The 23,439-nt window shown below is 29.1% G+C and overlaps 1 protein-coding gene and 1 pseudogene across 3 annotated transcripts; both read left to right on the forward strand.

Moving 5' to 3' along the window:
* The first annotated feature begins 4,098 nt into the window (after nt 1-4,098).
* LOC123264015 lies at nt 4,099-6,671 on the forward strand (annotated as a pseudogene).
* Nucleotides 6,672-10,651: 3,980 nt separating this feature from the next.
* On the forward strand, nt 10,652-13,636 carry LOC123263198. 3 transcript variants are annotated; one of them, XM_044725767.1, is made up of 4 exons: nt 10,652-10,929; nt 11,018-11,158; nt 13,323-13,402; nt 13,482-13,636. In XM_044725767.1, the coding sequence occupies exons 1-4, from the start codon at nt 10,866-10,868 to the stop codon at nt 13,632-13,634; spliced, it is 438 nt and encodes a 145-aa protein (XP_044581702.1). In that variant the 5' UTR covers nt 10,652-10,865; the 3' UTR covers nt 13,635-13,636. The 3 variants fall into 3 exon arrangements, 2 of the variants coding, with proteins under 2 accessions (XP_044581702.1, XP_044581703.1); XM_044725768.1 differs by lacking the exon at nt 13,323-13,402 and having other exon boundaries at nt 10,673-10,929; nt 13,482-13,568; XR_006509121.1 differs by lacking the exons at nt 13,323-13,402; nt 13,482-13,636 and adding an exon at nt 13,123-13,197 and having other exon boundaries at nt 10,701-10,929.
* The last annotated feature ends 9,803 nt before the right edge of the window (nt 13,637-23,439 follow it).

A 23,439-nucleotide genomic window follows, 5' to 3' on the forward strand; every position in this document is an offset into this window, starting at 1 on the left:
TCAAAACGCAGGGGTGGTGAAAACAAATAACTTCCCGATTTTTTGAAAATTTTCGATTTTCTTAGCGAGGGAAGTTAAAGGAGAATTTTTGAAAAACGCTTATGAAAGTTCAGCTAAAAATCAAAAATTATTAATATTGTGTTGGAATCGCTATTGTTACGCTTGAGCCTCAAAAGGTTTGCAAGAGAGTACCAAAATTGTTCGATATATAGGAAGATACGACCACAAGTATACTGCAAGAGGTTGTACTATTTACCTATTCAGTTTGTCGGACATAACCACAAATCTCAGAAGAAACGCAAGAAGAATGTTTTGACATTACTTTTGTTTTGTTCGTGTTTATTTTTGTAATGTTTATATCTATCTATCAATGGGGTATTCCATACAAAATCGGACCACTTTTGAACCCGATCCCTTTAGATTTAGCTGAAACTTTACGATTCTTTCTACCCTTCAAAGAAGACATTTTTTGAGAATTTTTCAAATTTTTTATCCAACCCAAAAAGTTGTGCCAAGATTTTTCAAAAAAATGGCTTTTTTATTTTCAAATAGCCATAACTTTTTTTTAAGGCATTGACCTTTGAGGTACCTTTTTCTTTTAATAAATTTTTTGTTTTTGAGATGAACTTTTGGAAAAAAACGCAAAAAAAAAATTAAATATGATCAATTTTACATAAAAAATAATCGGTTTTTTAAGCACAATCGTTATTTTTTCGAAGTTGAGTGAACAATTTGTTTATAATTTTTTTCTCAAAAGAAACTTCAATCAATTTGACAACTATTTCCGCTCATCCCGGGCAGGGCCGATTTTTTTTTATATTTTTTTTAATTGAAAAAAAAAAAAATTTTATTTTAGAAAATTTGACAATTTTTTCAATTAAATTAAAAAAATTAGGAAAACAATTGACCCTGAAGGCCATCCTTGCAACTTCCCGCTAATTCCATATCTCGACGCTTAAAATCGCAATTATGCCGTTTTTGAGCTCTCTGAGCTCAAAAATACAATTTATGTGTTGTTTTGAGCTCTCCGAGCTCAAAGAGATAGGTTTTATATGCTTTTGAGCTCTTCTAGCTCAAAAAAGCCATTTTTTTGAAAAATTCATAACCTTTTTTGTCAGGGAAGCTTCCTATGACCTTCAAACGTCGAGATCTGATGAAAACTCGATTTTTGCAAAACGGGGTGAAAACAATAACTTCCCGATTTTTGAAAATCTTCGATTTTCTTAGTGGGAAGTTAAAAAATTACAACATATTCTGAAACGTATTTGAGCCTTTTTTTTATAACAAGTAGCATAAATCTAAGATTTTTTTATTTGAGCGCCATTCTTACCCGACATTACCAGAAAAGAGGTTCGTTATAGAGTAGGAAAAATCCTTCTGGAGAATTTTCTACTCTTTTTCTAAAATTCAATTTATTGAATCGCACTGTTAATTTCCTTACTTACAAAAAGAACTGAAAGTCTCAAAGCAACATTAAATTTCTAAAAGAAAAATATTCTTTTAAAACCAAAGTAATTTTTCTTCAGTTCATTTAATTTTAACGTGATAAGATTTCATACAACTTTGCGTGTTCTTGAGAAAAATAATTTTGAAAAAATTAATTATAAATTTATAATACTAAAATTAGCCGACGTTCAACAATTTTTGATTTTTTCCATCAATTGAATTACAAGTAAAATTAGGAAAACGGTTGACCCTGAAGGCCATCCCTGCAACTTCCTGCTTATTCCATACCTGGGTGCTTAGAATTGCACTTATGCCGTTTTTGAGCTCTTCGAGCTAAAAAAAAAACAGTTAATGTGTTGTTTTGAGATCTCCAAGCTCAAAGAAATAACTTTTCTATGCTTTTGAGCTTTTTGAGCTCAAAAGTTTAATAGGAGTTTGATAAAACACTATTTTTTGAGTTTTCAAACCGCAATAACTTTTGAATGAATGAACCGATTTACTTGCGGTTGGCATCATTCGACGCAGTTTTAAGCTTCATAAAGATTTTTAAGTTTGAATAGATCAAACAAGAAATTTCGGGTAATTCCGAAAAACACTTTTCGATTTTCTTTCTATGAAACTTTTATCAGACTTTTGACTTGAAGAGCTCAAAAACCTCATAAGTGCAATTTTAAGCGCTTAGATATGGAATTAGCGGAAGTTGCAGGGATGGCCTTTAGGGTCAACCGTTTTCCAGATTTTTTTGTGATAAGCGAGCGTTAAGAGACGTGCACTTTTCTGATTTTCCAAACTTATCTTTCCTCTCCGTGTAGAGTAATAAATTGATAATTCCGTGAAACTTTTTAAAAATTTAATTCATTCAACTCGGGTCATGATTTTCTTACAGTAAATGAAATAAAGAAGAAAAAAATTTGATACATGAGTAACTTTTTTTTTAGCTTTATGAAAATGTCAGCACATTAGAACTAATTTTACATATAAATATAATTGTTAAGACAGTAATAAATTAATTTGTATCAGTTTAATACTTGATAATCAAAATTTTATACATTTAGAAGTTTACGTCTGAATAACTTTAGAACGGCTGTCTTTATGATAAAAGTGTAAGAGACCTTTTTTGTAGGGCGTTGAATTCTCTACAAGAATATGCTATGAAGTTATTTATATGAGGTCCGTAAGGTCATGTGGGGCAAGAGTACGCAGTGGGTAAGAGTACGCAAACCCATTCATTTGAGTCCCAAATCCATGGGGTTGCGCACTCTTACCCGCTGCGCACATTTGCCCCACATGATTCTATGCTGAGCTAGAAAAATAAACAAAAAAAAGAATTTTTTTCCCATGTTATTTAAATGGGAAATGGAAAATTAGAGACAGACACCTCTAAATATTAATATTAAGAGCTCCGCTTTGAACAGGTTTCTGTTCTCACCTTCGTGCAAGTTTTCAGCCTGTTTTTTCGTAGAAAAAAAAAATCGCCTAAAATTGACACACCCTACTAGGCACACATAGTAAAATTCATTGGAAATTTTTCACCGTGTGAAAAAATTTTTTTTTACAGTTTTTCTTAAATTTTTCGAAGTCCATCAGTCCGAATCGGTCCAAACTGTATTCAAAATCTAAGTTTGGCCAAGCCCATTCGAATGGCACCAACCGCGATGGAATCGGTCTAACCGTTCAAAAGTTATAGGAAGTTTACATACTTACACGCACACACACACACACACACACACACACACACACACACACACACACACACACACACACACACACACACACACACACACACACACACACACACACACACACACACACATGCACGCACGCACGCACATACATAGTGACACCCTCGCGGGGATAGTCAGGGAAGCTTCTTGTGACCTTCAAACGTCGAGATCTGATAAAAACTCAATTTTTGCAAAACGGGGTAAAACCACTAACTTACCGATTTTTTAAAATCTTCGATTCTCTTAGCGGGAAGTTAAAAATACTTGAAAAAAATTGCACATACAATTTTTCAAATTTTCTACATATGAAATTTATTCTTTTAATTTTTTCAATAAAAAACAATTATTAAAATTTTTAGATGACTGCTAATTTAATTTTCATCTGAATTTTTATTTCCCCTCCTTTGATGTCCTAACGCTTTGCTTCTTCAAAGTGACACATACACTGATAGAAGGATTTTTAACATTCAAAGAAGATTTGTTATTTGTATTTAAGAAAATCATTTCTTAAACATATCATTTCTTAGTATATTTAAAAAATATTTCTTAGTATTTAAGATATATTTCTTAGTATTTAAGAAATATTTCTCAAATACTAAGAAATATTTTTTAAATACTAAGAAAGAGATGTTTAAGAAATGATTTCTTAAATACTAAAAGAAAATTTTCTTAAATATTAAGAGAAAATCGCTTCTATCAGTGCACAGAAGCACGTTACATAATTCAAATTACGCGCGAAATCGATCAATGTTATGTGCTATTTATCTTATATTGCCCTACACATTAAAACACTGAAGAGAGAGATATATAGAAAAATTTTATTAGTAGAAAATGATTCGAAAGAAATTTTTTCAATTATTCACTCTATGTTATTGATTTCATAATTTTAACCTTACGTTTTCTCAGGGAACTGAGGTGACCAAAGAACATGCTTCTCATAAAATCCCACCACAACCCAGCATATGACCACGAAGCATTTCTATGGCGAAGAAGCAAAAACTTTCGACCAATTGACTCCTGAAGAAAGCTCCCGCCGTCTTGGATTGATAGTCCACAAGATCGATAAAGGACAGTGACGGCCAGTTCGTGACCCAGGAAGAGCTGAAAGCATCTGGATCCGTTACACCCAGCACCGCTATATCCGGGCTGACGTTGAGCGTCAATGGCCGTCTTACACCCCAGATTAGCCGGCAGACAAGATTCCCTGGGAAACTTTACAAGAAAAATGGTCTATGGTTTTCCATGGAGGAGAAAGACTACGACCCAAAAGTTCCACGATGGCGACGACGAATTACTCTTACGCGTTGATGTTGAAGCGCGACCGTCGAAGGTGGACCGTCGCAGATCAAGATGGTGACGATGCACTAACCAAAGAGGAGTTCACTGGTTTCTTGCATCCTGAGGAACGTGAGCACATGAAAGACGTTGTCGTTCTTGAGACACTTGAGGACATTGATAAAGATGGAGATGGAAAGATTTCGTTGATTGAATACATAGGTAAGTTTTCTTCTTTACAAAAGTAAAATTCATACGAAAACTTACATAACTTTTCAGTTTAGGTTACTGGGTGTCTTAAATCTTGTATTACTTATTTTTTGGTTAAAAAGTACGTGATTTTTCAAGACAATGAAAGCTTACGTAGCAATCGTGCATTATTTGAAATTTTTTTCGCCTTTTGTCTATAACTATTTTTATTGTTACACTCTTGTTATAGTTCATGCGGCCAAAACAATTTCTGTACCATTAGATACATAATTAGATGTAGACTAATCCTTGAATTTTCAAAAATTCTTTTAAGTATAACAAAAATAAAAAGAATGTCAAAATAAACCGAAAATTTCCTTCTTATCCAGCAGTATGAAAATGTGTGCAACTTGGAAACACAATAACTCGAAAAAAAATTAATTATTTACATAGTTTTCTTTATAATGGAGTCGTTTTGTCAAAAAGATACTTGGGACCTAAATGGCTATCTATTAACTCAGTGTCGTTTAATTACAATAAATAATTTTTAAAAAAATGTATTTTCAACGCGCATGTGTTATTATTTCAGCTTATACTCAATTTAGTGAAACATTTTTTTTTTTATTTAATTTTTTCGATTTCTCAAAATCTACTGGTTCGATGTCCGAATCATCGTTGATACAATAAAGAATGTTCTCGAGCGAAGAATGTTGCTTACTCGAACCAAGTTCAGTAGAGTCTCGAGCCAAAAAAGTTTTTTGTCTTGAACTCCCCCGCAGGTCGATGAAAGTAAAAAGGAACCCTACTAGCACGGATAGCTTAGTGGACAGTGCTATAGACTTATAATCAGAAAGATCTGAGCTAATGTTATATCACGGACAATTCGAAGTTATTTTTAAATTAATCAGTAAACAGCTCGAAAAATTTATTTTTTAGCTCATCAAACGTTTTTCTCAACCTGACGAGACACTAGTCTTCAGCCGTGAAAGATTTCTCGGGTTGACAGCATTATGTTTTAGAGCCGAGAAAAACATGATAATCCTCAACAATGCTCTGTTCAAAGTTCAAACAATTAATTCTATTTGTACGATTTATTTTTTGTTTCAAGTTGTGAAATTTTTTTGAAATCTATCAACTAACAATCTTTAGTCGCGGAAGGTATTCATTGAGCTGAAAAACACACTAATTGCCCCAACAAAGTTTATTCTCGGGCCATAGAATTAGTTTTGAGGTCAATAAAATTATGATTTTCATGACTATCACCAAGGAAACCATTTCTGGACAAAAAAGTTTTGGCTTTAATCAAATTGAAATTTTTTCTCTCGTTTGAGAGAAAATTCTTGATTTTATTATTTTTCTCTTTAAACTTGTTCTTTTTCTACCCGTAACAATCCGATACTTTCATAAGAATAATTAAATATATTAAAAAAACGTGTATGTACAGGTGATCTTTACAGACCCGATGACAACGAAGAAGAGGAGCCAGAATGGGTGAAAAATGAACGCCAGCAGTTCGCTACGTATCGCGATAAAAACCAAGATGGATTCATGAATAACGAAGAGGTTAAGAGTTGGATAATTCCTGAAGATTTCGACCACGCAGACGCCGAAGCCCGGCATTTGATCTACGAAGCCGATAGCGATAGCGACGACAAACTCACCAAAGAAGAAATCCTCGCCAAATACGACATCTTCGTCGGCTCTCAGGCTACCGACTTCGGCGAAGCTCTCGCGCGACATGATGAATTTTAATTTATTATCTACTTATCCATGTATTATTATTATTAATTATTATTATCGTCATATTAATGCCATTGATTTTTAGTGCAATTAGAGTCATGTCTATCAATTTTTATATTAAGAACATCAACTACTTTACTATGACATGAATTTCCCGTTATAATTTTAATTAACGTTAATCATTATTGTTAAGTGGAGCATTCGATCGAAGTTATAATTTATTTGAAATATTGTATAAAAAAAAAATTATTTTCGAATTTGTTTGAATGGAATGAATGCACAAAAGATTTATAAATATATATGAATATATATTTTAATAATCTGAACTGAGATTTAATAAATGAACAAGTTTTCTTGTAAATTTTTTTTTCTTCTCAAGTTTTTATCAATTTTGTTTGAAAACATTTTTGTGTGATAATTTTTTTAAATTTATTTTAAAATTTTAACATTTGTTCTTTTTTACACAATTTTTATAATTTTAAAAATGAAAATAATAAATAGTAAAAAAATATGAAATGTTCACAAATGAAAGAAAAAGTACCAAAAATCAAGAACATCAGATATTTAAAATCAATTTGATTATAAATTTTAACTAATGGATGTTGATAATTGCTATAACGTTATGTCACTAATCAATCATTTGATTCTGTCAAAATATCAATAATTGGTTGAGAAATATATTATTAAATTAAAATGAATTCTGCAGTCAAAAGATTAATTAATAAAATGTTAAAAAGGAATTAAGGGGTTAGGGGTAGTCAGAATTTTCAAAAAATCAATTATTTTTTTTTTGCATTTTCGTTATGTGTAATATCTCAAAAATATTCTCTGAAAATTTCAAGTCGATCCGATAATTAGTTTTTGAGTTATTCGACAAATAACAAAGAGAGCTCGGGTACTTCAAAGCGCTCGGGAGCAGATAGCTAGCGGCAGCTTCAAGAAACCCCCTTTTAGGGTTCTATTGTCATCCTATTCTGGAATTATAAAAGCAGATCCTTACAAAAATACAACCATAAATAAAAAGAAATGTATAGGCCAGGTTCAGAAGCAGATGGGGACTCGACTGCGTACATTGAAAACTAAACAAAAAGGTCTTGGTGGTAGAGGTAAGCTTACAGGAAAAGTAATAGACAAATTAACTGTGTACTGTGGTTTATCAATACGTCGTCATGGCGATTCTATTGAAGATATGAAATCTGCTATTATGGCAACTTTTTACCACTACGGTTCGACTGATGAAAATCCGAATCATGATATGTGTCCCAAAAGCGAAGATTCTTGGTACTCTTACCAGCGCGCTGAAGCAAGTGGAGAGCTTGATACTTATACTCAAGATTATTCTCCCTTACCTCCTGATGTTTTAAAAGTTATTAAACCGATTAACGACGATCTCAGTAATGATAATTTACTTTCAAGATGTGTAGGTGGATTCAATCAAAATAATAATAAGAGCTTCAACCAACTAGTGTGGAAAATATTCCCAAAAACCGTGAATACTAGTTCTACTATCGTACAAATTGCTGCATACATAGCTACTTGTATATTTAATGAAGGTACAAATTCATTATTAATGATTATGGATACCCTAGGACTTAATTGTGGGTCTAATTCCCATCGGTATGCTGAAAAATTGGATGCTGCACGTGTGAAAGTGGCAGATCAGCGCGCCAACGACAACACTCGGGAAGGCAGAATGCTTCGTAGGCAACAGCAAATTGATGTTTTGGAAACTTCCACAATGGCTGAAGAACTATTATATGGCCCAGGAATAGATGACTCGATGTAAGTAATTTAATAATTCGTATTTCTGTACGTGAATCTAGTGTGAAACTTTCAACTCGTTTTCTCAAAACTATGTTTTTTGAACTGGTGACAACTGTAACTCGAAAACCGCTCAGTAGATTTTAATAAAATTTATACAGCTTTTAGAATACATAATAAACTCGGGCCTGATCGAAGGATTTTTTTTTTTCAAAAATTTCGATTTTTTAAGACCAATTAACTGTTGATTTTTTCCCAAAAATCTAGACAAAAATTTCCTGAGGCCGCCATTTTGTTAATTTTTGAAAAAAAAAAATCCTTCGATCAGGCCCAGGATTATCTATTTATAAAACTAATTTTTTTCATCCGATTGATTTTAGATGAATCTCCAAGGACTTATGATTGTCACCGCAAGGACCTTTTTTTGGAACTGGGTCAACACAGACAGCTATAACTTTGGAAATAAAATTTTTTTTTTTTGAAATTTTCGTGACTTCAAGTCAAAACATTGTATAATAATGCCATATTACTACTTTTGTAAAATAACATGATTTAATAGTAAAAAAAATACTGAAAATTCTCATTTTTTCGGGCCTCTGACTACCTCGAACCCCTTAAACAATCTTAAGGGGTCATTCTGGTTTGGAATTTTGAAAAAGAATTTTTTTTACATTACTCGAAAGTACATATATCTAAAAAGTATTGTGTTAAAATTTCTAAGTGATTGAACCACTGTAGCTAGCTATACTATTATACGATACTTATGTGGATGTTCAAGCGGAAAAAATTAAATTTTTGAAAAGGCTGAAGGGGTTTGTATGGTGCCGGTATCGCTGATTGGCTGTAAGTAAGATTTTTTTCATATAATTATAAAAACTTTATACGCGTTTATCTCAGAACTATGATTTTTCTGGTTGACGTATCCACAGATTCGGTAGAATCTGGCGCCAAGTTCCGTTCAAATCTGCTGTAAACGGAGCGCCAGACTACCGACTGTGTTTACTGTAAGCAGAACGGTATTTTGAGGTTGCAAAATTTTATTTAATTCTACGGTACTTTTTTTTTTCTAAGTTGTATATTATAACAGTAATTCATACTTTATTTGACTGTTATTAATTAATTATATTCACTTATAACAATTAATCTACTTGAAATTATTAAATTTAATCAGCACAAACTATAGCAACGCAAAAATTTCGATCCTGACTTTTTTTTCGATGGGCAAAGTGATCTGCCACAGACTAAATAATTCGAGAATGCATAGTAATCCTTCATTAGATGGGAAACTACAGTTAAAAATAGATATTTCACAGCTTGCATCTATACCCGCCAGGGTCCGCTGGAATTATTTTTACATAAACTGTAGTTTCAAGGGGATAGTTTGCTATAAAAAATGCAACCAACGCGAGATTTAATTAAGTTGGTACCAATTGTAAATTTTTATTATAATTACAAAAAATACTAAAATCCGAACAAAAACAGTTTCACTGTAAAAAAAATCGCGCCAAGTCCACGTTCATAAGACTATTAAGAAAAAAAAAATTTGTTTTTTTCTTTACAAAAATATATAAAATTAAAAAATTAAAAAATCCAAGTAACCGATATGATTGTTTATGATTTTCGGAAATTAAAAAAAATTTTGTTATAAATTTAAAAATTAAAAAAAAAATTTTGGAACGTACTTGGTGTGCGTCATTGTGTATTTCAATTTTTTTTAATTTTGCAACCGCGCACACTAAATACGTTCCAAACTTTTTTAATTTTAAATTTGTAACAAAATTTTTTTAATTTCCGAAAATCATAAACAATCATATCGGTTACTTAGATTTTTATTTTTATTTTATATATTTTTGTAAAGAAAAAGCAGAATTTTTTGTTAATAGTCTTATGAACGTGGACTCGGCGCGATTTTTTTACAGTGAAACTGTTTTTGTTCGGATATGATATCTCCGGAGCCACTGGCCAGATCTTAATTAAATATTCTACATAATATAGTATTCAATCAATATATATTGCATCTGCTGCAACCAAATCAAAATTTACATTTTAATATTTTTAGAACTAAAAACTGAAAAATGTTTCATAAACCGTTATCAAGTTATCTTGTACGTCAGCGATATACCAACTTTTAGAGAAATTCCGTTCACTCGTTTTTTATTCATTTAAAAAAATAAATTTAGATAGTTTTTATGTTTTTCAAGAGTATTTTTTTGTTCAGCTGAATAAATTTTATTGTAATATCAATAATACTTTCTATGTAAAAAATCATAAATATTGGCTTTTTCGAACGCCGTAACCAGAATGACCTTATAATGAAAAAATTGATTTATTTTTGGTAAATTACTTGTAATGGTGAAGCTTCTCTTAGAAAAATACAAAAACTTATTAATAGTAGGAACAGTACTTCTTTTTCATCCTTATTGTAACCTATTGTTAATTCTAATTTATTATAATTCTATTGTAATTCTTATTATTTTAATTTAATCTTAATTCCAAATATGTTCCAAAATTGTAATTAGAACATATTTCTTACAGTATCAATAAATATTGCTACTACATTAATAAACTTAGTTAGAATAAAATAAGTTGATCAAAACACAAAGGATTAACGATTAATAATAAATTGATAAGATAATCTGTTTGATAAAAAAAAAATACATAGCACTATAATAAAAAGATAAGACACTTTATTCAGTCCCGTCACTTCGATCGGCTGGCTCTAGTACAAAAATGAAAATATTTATAAGTGTCATCACGACTTTGTTGTTGAACCCGAATTCTATGTCTGTCTCAGGTAAACTCAGTTGAAGATATTTGAAGGATTAATTAGTTAAATATTTTTTAAAGAGTGGAAGAAATAAAAGTGATTTTTGAGTTGACAGGAGTGGAGACGATACCAGATTCAATAAATCCCGTGTGCTTCCAATTCACGTGGCCAGGCCCCAGATATGACAACACCAGTCAAATTAATATAGATTGTAAGAAACACAACGAGCCGTGCTTTAAACCGATTGTTGCTACACGTGAGTTACATTTTAAAAAAACAAGTTCACATCGAAAAAATTTTTTCAATTTCCACTTACATTTTTTTAATTATTCAATTTCTTCAAATGACTTTGAATCAAAAACAAGTGCAAATTGAAAATTTAAAGCCGAAAAGTTTATTATTTATAAACAAAAATCCTTGGCCTTTTATTTCTTCTTTTCATTTCTTCTGATGGAATTGCTTCTTATTTTTGTCTAAAATGATTTTTTGACATAAGAAGTGCGAAATAAGTTTTATTTTTAAAAACCAATCATTTTGATATCAACCACAACGTTTTGAATTAACGAATGTTAATTTTTTAGATTAAACGTTGTAATAAATAAATAAAATTCTATAAAAATTAGTTCACACATCTACTTAAGTGGAATATCAGGATGTTTAAATAAATGTTTAAACCACCTTTACCTATTTACGGCTTACAAAATCGATGCCTTAAGTATAATATCTTATCACATCTGTATACACTTGCGTAAACTTTTGGGCTTACAAAAAAAATACTAACTGGTATAACAAATTACAAATACCATAGTTATTGATATTTCTTCTTTGTATTAATCGCCCTGGTGATTTATTGACATGACTCTTACTTCGCTACGCTAGAGAGCTGGGTTCGAATCCCAATTGATGTCATTTACAAATACTGTAAACGATACAAAATTTTCTTTCAGAATTTTATAAAATTTCAATGAATATATTACTTCCCAGGGCATTAATTGTATATATTTTTATAAATTCATAACAATAAATATTTATTGAAGTAACTGTTTTGCATCTGAATTTTACTAAGCAAAATTTCTAATTTAAATTTTTATAAAAAAATCAAAACAAAGACGATTCCTAAATGTTTTAAAACAAGTTTTAAAACTGCTTTTAATATGAAAACAATTTTGAAAAATATATGGAATTTAAATGATTCATTGCATAAACAATCATTTTTCTTAAGAAAGGTTTACACTTTTTCTCTCTCGCTTCTATTAGACAGACAAAAGTATCTCTCTCATAGTTGTACAACAAATGGAATCTTAAAACGCATTTTATGCATAAATAAATCAAAATTTTATATATTTTTAAATTATCTATCAAAGAGCGAAGCGTTGTTTTCGAAATTTTATCTTATAAATGAACAAAACACGTTTGAAAATTAACTATTAACCGCTCTTAACATCAATAACTTATATTCTTCCCTTTATTTGAGATAAATGTCATCAGATTTTTATGAGTATTTATTTCGTACAATTTCAATACTATTTCACAATAATTTAAATAAAAAATTTTTTATCTTGAAGTACGCACTAACTTGGTTTTTAAAAATTGTAACTAACTTTCATATCTATACTAAGAGAAAAAATTTATTTTCGAAAAAAAGGCATTGCTGTGACAAGAAATTACTTTGTTGAAAATTTTAAACAATTTTATTTTTTAGCTTAAGAAATAAAAATTTTTCTCACAGTAACTTTCTTTTTGAAAAAAAAGTTTTGTTTATTTAAAAAAAAAAAAACAATTCTAGATAGACTTGCGAATTTTGATCCAATATTGTTCTTTTCTAAATCTAGAAAATTTTTTTTCAACAAAAAAGTTGCCGTGAGAAAAATTTTTATTTCTTCAGCCAAGAAAAAAGATTATTGAAAATTGTCAACAAATTAATTTCTTATTACAACATTGCTCATTTTTTTCAAAAGAAATTTTTTTTCTCAGTGTAAATAATTTTTAAAACTGCAATATTATATTATGTCCATAACAAAATCAATTCTTTCCACAAAACTCTATAAAATTCCATTTAAAAACGATACTCAAGAGAAATTAATTCTAAAAACAAAAAATTAATTCCAAAAGAAGTGTATAATAATTTTACTGCAGCTCAAAGCGATATTATTTAATTAGTCATAAATATAAATTGTAGTTATAGTAATTATTTTCTTTAATAAAATAAATGTTAAAAAGCTGATTCAACTCCACCAAACACAACTTATATGTGGCATTATGAAAACCGAACATTAGTAACATGTCCTATGAGAAGCAGCTATGTCTGTATTAAATATTCTTACATTTATAATACAGCAGGTATAATCTCATAATAAATAGCAATTCTCAGCAATAGAAACTTTGAATCATTATTTTTAAAACAAAGTTTTGTCTTCCAGTGCTCAACTCATCGTATTTCTGTGGTAAAGTTATTGAAGACAAAACGGTAGCCATTGATTACGGTTGTTATACCCAAAAGGTTATTATAATTTTTTTTAGTTTAGCATCATAAAACTACAGAAATAATTACTAATAAATTTTTGTTTCTGTTTTTGCAGAGAGATGGGCATACGATAGAAGTATGCGCATGTAAATCAAACGGAGGGCATATTCCATGCAATTCGTCGCCGGAAATTAGTAATTCGTTGAATAAACTCATCATTATAACATTTTTTATAAATTTAATTACTGATAAACTATTATTAGCATAAATTACAACAAAAAATTTTTATTACAATCTTGTGTCCTATTTAAATTTCTTTGATCCCTTCAGATTAAAAATTTTGTTTTTTTCCTCAGGCTTATAAAATTCAACAATTAAGTTTCCATCAAGCGCCACAAACAGTTTTTTAGTGATTTTTAACTTCCCGCTAAAAAAAAATCAATAATTTAAAAAAAACCGGGGAGTTATTGTTTTCACCCCGATTTTCGAAAATCGAGTTTTCATCAGATCTCGACGTTTTCGAGGGTCCTAGGAAGCTATTCTGGCTAGTTTGGCGATGATGTCCATATTTCCTTATGTCTCTGTGTATATATGTGTGATTGAGATCGAATTGGCAAGGTAAATTCTGAGAAAACCTGAAAAATTCGAGTTTTTTTCATTTTCAGAAAATGGTTTTTTTGGAGTTACTTCAAAACTTTTGTTTCGATCAATTCTATGATTTTTTCAGCTCTTTAACTCACAAAATGATGCCGATCAGAATTGGTTGATTTGTTGGAGAGATATCGTTGTCAAAAAAAATTTTGAAAAAGTGTTTTTTCAAAATAACTTGAAAAATTTTTGTCTAACAAATTTTTTGTTCAGCTCAAAAAACTGCGTTAATTGCCGCAAGCTGCATCAAAATCGATTGATTTTTTCAAGAGATATCAAATTTAAAAAAAATTAACAACATATGGTTTTTCAATAGAAGTTTTCAATTATAATTGAATAATTATTGATGAGAACGGATTTCTTTCTGAGAATTTTGGTAAAGCTCTCTTAACCATGCTAAATACCGTCAAGCTTTTCCATATCAGATAATTTTTAATTTATTAAAATATATAGAATTTTTATTTATTAAAAATCTACTACTTTTGTTATAAAAAATATTTGAATGTCGCTTAAAAAAAATTTTCAAAATATTCAAACACAGCATAATCAAATCACACTTGTTTCCAACAGAAAAAGAGTGCAAATTCTACGAAATCTGAGAAACGACACAACAGAATTATTTATTTAATTCCGCAGTTGTAAAAGTGCATAAAAGCTTTTAGAAAATTGAACATAAATGCTCCTTAAAAACTTTTACTCTTAAACTTTTAAAAATTTTTTACTCTTTAATTTTAATCTTCTAAAAATTCAACGTTTTATTTTGACGCTTGAGATTTTAACAAATGTTTTATTTTTACCTGCAAGAATAAATAATGATAATAATTGTTTTTTAACAAGAAGTTTTTTGCTTGAAGAATAATTTTTAATTTTTAATTTCTGATATTTTAAACCTGATTTCTCACTGTAATTTAATCTCATATTTATTTATTTATATATTTTGTACAATGCTCCTCTCTATTATAAGACTTTGTATCTTGATAAACAGAAATTAATAATTCCCTGATAGCCAAGTTGGTCGCAACTTTCTGTCAATCTACGGCCGCAACTTGTCACCAAGTTGGCGGCAACTCTTGGAAATGAACTCGGTTGGTGTCAACTTGTTGACCAAGTTGTCGACAAAAGTTGCTTCTGAAACTTTTTCACACCAAGTTGACGACAAGTTTCTCAAGAAATTTGGCGACATATTGCAGCAGCAGTGTTGGCAGATGGGGAATATGGAATTATAGGTTCAGGGCCGGAAAATTATTATCGTACTTCGAAAAAAATTATAGTACGTTGACAAAAATGCCCAATTTTTGAAAAAATATCTTGATAAAGATATCTTGACAATAACTTAATAATAAAAATATCTTGACAATAACTTGATAAACATAAGAGGATGGATATCTGATTTATTAAAAAACGACCGCCGCCCAACACTGACCGAAGAACAGAAAAAAATAAGAAATGAAAAAGCTAAAATGCGACGAGAGCAGAAAAAAAATAAACGAAAAAATGGTGACAACGTCAATAATAATAATAATAATAATAATAATAAAAGTCGCCAAAAAAGAAGAGGCAAAGAAAATATCCCTCAGATAATTAACGGAAGTGAAGTTTAAAAAAATTTACCTTTAAACAATTATTTAATAGTTTATTAAATAATACTAATATTATTTATTTAATAGTATTTAATAGTTTATTTGTACTCAATTATATTTATCACATTGTTTTTTTTTTTCATATTAAATATGAATTAAATTTTTAATAAAAGTTATAGACACCACATCTAAGGAATTTTGCATATTTTTTTCATAACTCTACATTTCTGATAAAAAACGGGCTTAATTAACGCCGAAATTTCATTAAAAGAGAATCTATTAATTTACACAAAATTACAATTAGGATTAATTATTTATAACTGATTGTAAAATAATTTTTTAATAATATATATATTCCTTAATTTCAATAAAAACTGAAACACTAGTGATTAAAATAGAATATTATACACAGAAAAAAAAATTAACTTGAATCAATAAAATAATTTTGAAAAACTTGATCGTCTTAATTAAGGAAGTAAAATTCTTAAACTAAAAAATTTATTCGAGTAAATTTTGATTGATTCAAGAATTTTTCTCTCAATTCAAGTTAATTTTGTTTTCAGTGTAGATTTCATAAAATAAATTAAGGTATGATCACAGGGTGAAAATGTATTTAAAACAAAAACGCTGAAATGCAGACATTAGATAGGATTTTATGGTTAAATTTCCACTTAACATAGAAATTGTATTTTTGAGAATCTTCGGTTATGTATCACAAAAATATAGACAACTCTTTCAGAAATTTCTAATTTTCTAATTTAAGAAACTTTACTCGTTTGTATTTCAATAAAAATTGCTTCCAGTTACGATAATTACTGAAAAAATCAAGAACGAAAATCGTCAAAATTAAAAAATTTCTTATTCCAAGATGAATAATGACGAAGGTATCAAATTTTTTGTATATTTCTAAACGCGCTTTATGTAGTTTTAGCACATTAATATTCAATGAGTTACAACTGTTAATAGCGCATTTAGGGATGTACGTTTTTATTTTAATACTGAAAGCACTCCAAAAAATTTTTTAAATTATGAAAGTTGAAAGTTCTATAAAGATTATTATTTCTATTTGTACACGGCAATTATATGGTGCATGATAATGCATTGTTTATCCTAAAATTTTTCTAAAATAGTCAAAAATAACGTTTCATATAAAAATTTTTAACTTCACCAAATGAGAGTACTTTATCCTGGTTAAAAATATGAATTGAAAAGAATTGAGTCCACGTAAATGTATATCTAAATGTACATTTCGTAAATATACAGTTTTCATTGAGTACACTTTTTCCATTTCTTTTTAATCAATTTTTTTGACCAGGGTGGATACACTGTCAACTCATTTTGAATACTCCGTGGAGACACTAAGTGTCTACAGTAGGGTGTCGCAAAAAAACCGACTATTTTTTTTTTAGTCTAGAGTAAAAAATGTTAGTTTTTGATGTCTTAAAGTCCGCTCAAAAGAACAGCTCAAAAAAAAAATTTTTAATAGGTTGCTCCAAATTTTTTTTAATTTCAAAAATCAAAATTTTTTTTTTTTTAATTTTTTTTTTCGTTACTTCATAATTTTAGACCAAAAAAAAAAATAAGTTCCTGAAGGTTTCAATTCAACATTTAAATTTTGAAAGGTCGCTCATCATTTTTTTTTTAAATTTCAAAGTCAAAAAATCCTAATCCAATTAAATACTCACTAATAAATTAAAAAAAAATTATAAGCGACCTTTTAAAATTCACATTTTCAACTGAAACTTTCAGGAAAACCTTTTTTTCGGTTTATAAAATTATGACGTAACGAGAAAAAAAATTAAAAAAAAAAAATTCGATTTTTGACGGTTTTTGAAATTTAAAAAAATTTGGAGTAACTTCTTAAAAAATTTTTTTTTAGCTGTCCTTTAGAGAGAGCTCTTAAAACATGAAAAACTAACATTTTTTCACTCGAGACTAAAAAAAAAAATTAGGAAAACGGTTGACCCTGAAGGCCATCCCTGCAACTTCCCGCCAATTCTAAACCTAAACGCTTGAAATTGCACTTATGACGTTTTAGAGCTCTTCGAGCTCATAAATACAATTTGTGTATTATTTTGAGCTCTCCGAGCTCAAAATAATAGGTTTTGTATGCTTTTGAGCTCTTCGAGCTCAAAAGTTTGATGAAATTTGACAAAACACTATTTTTCGAATTTTCAAATCGCAAGAACTTTTAAATGGATGAACCGATTTTCATGCGGTTGGTGGCATTCGACGCAGTTTTTCAAGTTTCATATAGAATTTTCAAGTGTTAATTGATAAAGCAAAAAATTTCGGAGTAATTCCAATAAAATACTTTTTTCGGTTTTCTTTCGTCAACGATAACTCACGAACTAATCAACCGATTTTGACCAGACTGGCGGTGATTGACGCGGTTTTTTGAGCTCTAAAAATTATTCTATGTCATCAAAAACGATCTGAGAAGAAATGACGAAGTTATGTCAAGAAAACACTTTTTTCGGTTTTCTTTCGTTCACGCTATCTCTCGAACGAATCCGTCGATTTTGACCGGATTAGCGCCGATCGGCGTGGTTTTTCAAGCTTAAAGGCGGATTAGTTTTTAAAGTTGATCGATCGAGCCGTTTAAAAGATATTCCAAAAAAACCACTTTTAAAAATGATTTTTTTTTTATTTTTTTTGAGATTTTTCAACATTTCTCAAAATCTATCGGTCCGAATCGGTTCAAATTCTCAGGAAATCTAAGTTTGAGGGAATACTTTAGAACGCCGTTTGGTTCGTTCCGATCGGTTCAGTCGTTCAAAAGTTATAAGCGAGTCACATACACACACACACACACACACACACACACACACACACACACACACACACACACACACACATACAGACATAGTGACAACCTCGCGGGGATAGTCAGGGAAGCTTCCTGTGACCTCCAAATGTCGAGATCTGATGAAAACTCGATTTTTGTAAAACGGGGTGAAAACAATAACTTCCCGATTTTTGAAAATCTTCGATTTTCTTAGCGGGAAGTTAAAAATTAGTCGAGTTTTTTGCGCCACCCTAGTCTACAGTGTATAAAACGTTTATGAATGAAACGAATGACCAATGCAAATGTGATATATATACGAGAAAAATTATGACTTTAATAAGAAAATTACGTTATAAGGCAAAAGAACGCTCCGACGATCTTGAAAATAAGCTTGGATGATTTTTTATCGATTCAAAAAATTTATTAAATTTAATAATATGATGCTAATTTTTTGTGAATATTCAAAATGTACACCATGTAATGTAATTTCTATTGATAGTATAAATGTTATATCTTATGAATTCCAAATTCGACCAAATGAGTTTATCACATTATGTTAGCGCACATAAAATTAGACAAGATTATCACTAGTAAATTCGTAATAAAAGCCTAAAATCTGTGAAAGATCAATATTAAAACACATTCAGTGGAAATTTAGTGTTTGGAGATTTATGAAAAATCTAGTTGAGATTTACACTTGTCTTACACCGATGTGTCTACACTCGGTTAAATCCGTAAAAACACCAAAATATTCAGTGAAAATTTGGTGTTTATCCGGAGTTAACATAGTGTTGAGACATCGGTGTAATACAGGTGTAAACCTCAGCTAAATTTTTCACAAATCTACCGTGTCAATATGGCGTTTTTTCAGTAGAAACTGGGTGTAATCTACATTACACTAAGTTTACACCGATACACACCGTGTAAACGGATCCGCTAGGGACATATTTTTAATTTTTAACTAATAATAGACTTTTTTTATTAAAGTATTAGATAAATACATTTTCGCGCGAAAATAAAATTTTTTAAATGCATAACACTTAGATTTTATTTCTTGTTTTCGTCTTTACTAAATTAATTGCACTAAATATACGCTCGCAGGCTGCATTGGAGTGAGGAAGAGAAATTACTTTTAAAACAAATTCGAATAAGTTTTTAAATGAATAATAAGATTGATCACTTTCACCGCAATTCAAAAGATTATGCCAAAAAATGTCCAAGTCATCATTGATGTCCATATGTGAAGGTAGTTCAGAATTTGGTAATTTTCTCCACTCGTCATCAATAAGCTGTATTTTATCTGGAGTGACTAAACGAGGTAGGGCGTCCATTAGTGGGAGAAGACTCGGAATCAATGTTCTTGTTTTTTCTGACATGGCGTTAGATGGCCCTGTTGAAAACATCCAATACAGTCCCATACAGAACAATAAAATCTGTAATGGCTTATATGTAATCTATCTGGAGTAAAAAATTTCCAGATAGATTGAGATTTGGAATCTATTGGAATCTATATGTAAGTCCATCATAGCGGAGTTTCTTTATTGGAATTAATCGGATTATAATGTTATTTGTATTTGTATGGATCTTATCTGCACCTTACACTTAGGTTTGTATCTGTTCTTTTCGTAAGTCTATATGGACATAAAAACCTATGTGGATTTCCGAATGCGAAACAGAAAATTTTTTTAATGATTTTTAATGCCAATTCCTCAATCGGAAAAAATTACGTATTCTACATGTAATAGCCACTCTGAAAATATCAGAATTTTTAGGTAATTCCATATAAACTGGAAATAAATAATTTATTTGCCAACACCAATAACACATTTTGGTCTATGTTATTTTATGAGCAGTTACGAACATAATCAAATAATGTATCCACTGGAATACCTTAGGAATTGCAGCGACAAAAATACATCAAAGAACAAAATTTTTATTGGATTTTCCAGCTCCATACTAAAAGTTATTTTAAAGATTTTTATTTGTAAGTAACTATTGGAAAATACTTTAAAATTGAATAGAATCAAACAGAATATCCATAGTGAAATTCTACAGTAGAAGTTAGTTTTTATTGGAGAATCCAGTCTTAAAATAGAAATAATTTTGATGTTTTTATTTATAAATTACGTTTAAGAGTACCTCAGAATTATCTGGCTGTCAATCGTTTTGAGAAATTTTTCTTCAGTTTCTGAAAAATAAGTCAATGACAAAAATTGATTAAAAACTATTTCTTGCTTAGACTTTTTTTTAAGAAACAAAAAACGATTTCAATAAACATTTGATAATGTACATTTAGACACGGTAGTATCTGGCGATGAAATTAAGTTAGCCGACATCTAAAATTTTTATATTTTTTTTATTGAAAAAATTATTACAAAAAAATAAGAAAAAAAATTTCATTTGTAAAAAACTTGAATAACTTTAAGTGCAATTTTTAAAAAATATATTTCGGTTCCAATTTAATAAGTGAAAAAAAAAATTTTTAAATTAAAAACGTTGGCTAACTTTAGTATTGTTATCTAGTGAGTAAATTGCAAGTAAACGCTCGAGAAGAAAAGAGAAAAAGTCATATGTGTAAAAAATATATTTACCCGCCAAAATGAAGGCACTGCAGCCACGTGATAGTGGGGAAGGGGGTTACTCTATTCATGATCTGGCTTAGCCTGGAGTCCAGAGTCCAGGCCCTGGACTGTTAGTCAGTTGTTCTCTAAGAGTTGTGCGTATAAGAGCTTTTGTAAGAAGTCAGTGATTGTGTGTCAAATTTTGTTTCAAAAAATAAATTCCGTGGTAACAGCAGAAGGAGACGTAAAAAAATTTTATTTGTCAGAACGACGTAAAGAAAACTGTAAGTACAATTATAATTATAATATAAAATCCCACTTTCTTTTTTAACAAGATCAAAATTAATTTCATAAATCCATTGTGTTTGCGTAAATGTCCTTGTGAAAGAAAATTACTAATTTCTTTTATTGAAAAACTGAAATCTACTTTTATCTTGATGTTTTTCAAATCAAAATTTCTTAATTTTTTAGCAAAATATTTCCAACAATTGATATTAAAACCTTAGTAGATTATGGGATTTTAAAGTATTTTGCATGGAGTGCCAATTACAACATTAGAATCCGATAGGTTACAATAAAAACTTTTATTGTGTTACTGCACTGAAAAAAAAAAATTCTTGACTGGAGAGTAAATTTTCTTGGCTCAAGAAAATATTGAGGAAAGTTGAAAATTTCTTGATTGAAGTCAAAGTTTCTTTGGCTAAGAAAATTTTCTTGAGTCAAGAAAATTTTTTCTTGCTGCAAAATAATTTTCGTTTTCCTTAAAATTTTCTTGGCGCAAGAAATTCGTTTTTTCTGTGTGGCGTGTGGATATTAATTAATTGTTAACAAAGTTTAAATAATATTATTGTACTGGGGCTGGCTGTAAAAAGTTGATAGAATTTTTTTTTTATTTATTGTCTTATATTGAAAAATTCATTTATTCAACTTTAATTAATTTTTATGAAATTGGTTTTTATTTTCGTTTGTGTCTTTAATAACTAAAAAATAAATTTTTTTTTTCCCTCAAGAATCTAAAAATTTCTATTTTTTACACTCTTAAATTCTACACTATTTTTTTTTAAGAATATGTCTGATTATTAATATAAAAACCCTTTGTAGTTCATGAACGCGATTGAACGATATTCTGTATGGAGCGCCACTCACAACATTAGAATCTATTAGCTTCCAATAAAAAATTTTTCTTTTTTTACTGACTCATGATAATTAATAATTAAAACTTCCTAAATTAAATTTTACTCAGACTGTCTATAATTAATAGATCAAAATTTTTCGAAACACCAATTATCTATTTATGAAATTTATGGAAAATTCTTTATTTAAGTTTATTGTTCAAAATTTTTTATCTTTTTTGTTAGAAATAAACATCCATGAGATTTGTAAAGAGCTTAAATTTGAAGTCAAACAACTTATCAACTGTTATTAGTTTAATTTTTTTTGATCCTAAAGAATTTGATCTTAATTTTCTATAGTATTTTTTCAATAAACTGCTATTAGAAAACTGAACTAGTTCTGGGATTGGAAATTATTTTATTTGATGTATCTATTATAATATCAGAGTACATTAGGTTTCATTATAAAGTTATTATTCCGTAGCTAGCGTAATTAACAATGCTTTAATAAAATTATAATATTTAATAAATTAACATGTATGCATGATTTCATGTAAGCAAAAAGAATCAATTTTTATAGTCCGGTTCTATTTACGTATATGTCTAAAATAATAATAATTTGTAATTTTTGACTATGAAAATGAAAAATTTTGACTTTATTGCGTGATTAAAATTCGTACTTTCTTTCTGCTAAAATGTTCCTAACAATTTAAGTGAAAACCCTTACTGATTACAGGATTAAAAGGTATTCTATTCTTTTGAAAATTCTGTAAATGAATATTGATATAGCACGACTCACAATGCGTAACATCAGAGATTGTGCTCTACGTTTCAAAATTTTTTTGCCTTTGTCTCGCAACTATTTTAATAATTATACTTTCGGGATTTTTCCAAATTAAAATAATTAAAACATTTTATAAATAATTTAATGGAGATTACTTCTGTCACCTCAAAATATTTAAAGTTAAAATAATTAAAAACATAATCAAACAACTATTTATGAGAATTTTCTTTTTATCTGTTTTCCTATGCTTGTTTTTTACAAAGATATTAGCATTATGAGTCGTGCATTTTTAGATTTATTAAACTTTTCGTATAAATTCTTTTTCAATTGACATAAATTAGATTAATTTTTATATTATAGTTTTTATTGAACATTCGGTTTAGCCCGAATAGTAATCAAATTTTTTTAATGTAATTCTCATTGCTGATTAAGTTATCTTTTTGAAAAATTTCTATAGATAAAAAAAAATAACTATAATGATTGAATACTTTCACAAAATATTAAGGAATAATTTCAAAAATCTTTTATTTTTATCGTTTAAAAATTTTTATTCCTTGCCAGAAATAAACTTGCACGAACTTTTAAAAGAAAAATCAGCTG

Source organism: Cotesia glomerata, linkage group LG4 (genome assembly GCF_020080835.1).
Source record: "Cotesia glomerata isolate CgM1 linkage group LG4, MPM_Cglom_v2.3, whole genome shotgun sequence".
Taxonomy (NCBI): domain Eukaryota; kingdom Metazoa; phylum Arthropoda; class Insecta; order Hymenoptera; family Braconidae; genus Cotesia; species Cotesia glomerata.

Excerpts from the sequence above, each read along its gene's own strand:
- LOC123263198 (XM_044725767.1), top strand. The coding sequence starts at position 10,866 with ATGAAAATATTTATAAGTGTCATCACGACTTTGTTGTTGAACCCGAAT. Across the intron at positions 10,930-11,017 it reads GAATTCTATGTCTGTCTCAG|GAGTGGAGACGATACCAGAT; the intron begins GTAAACTCAGTT and ends TTGAGTTGACAG. Across the intron at positions 13,403-13,481 it reads ACGGTTGTTATACCCAAAAG|AGAGATGGGCATACGATAGA; the intron begins GTTATTATAATT and ends CTGTTTTTGCAG.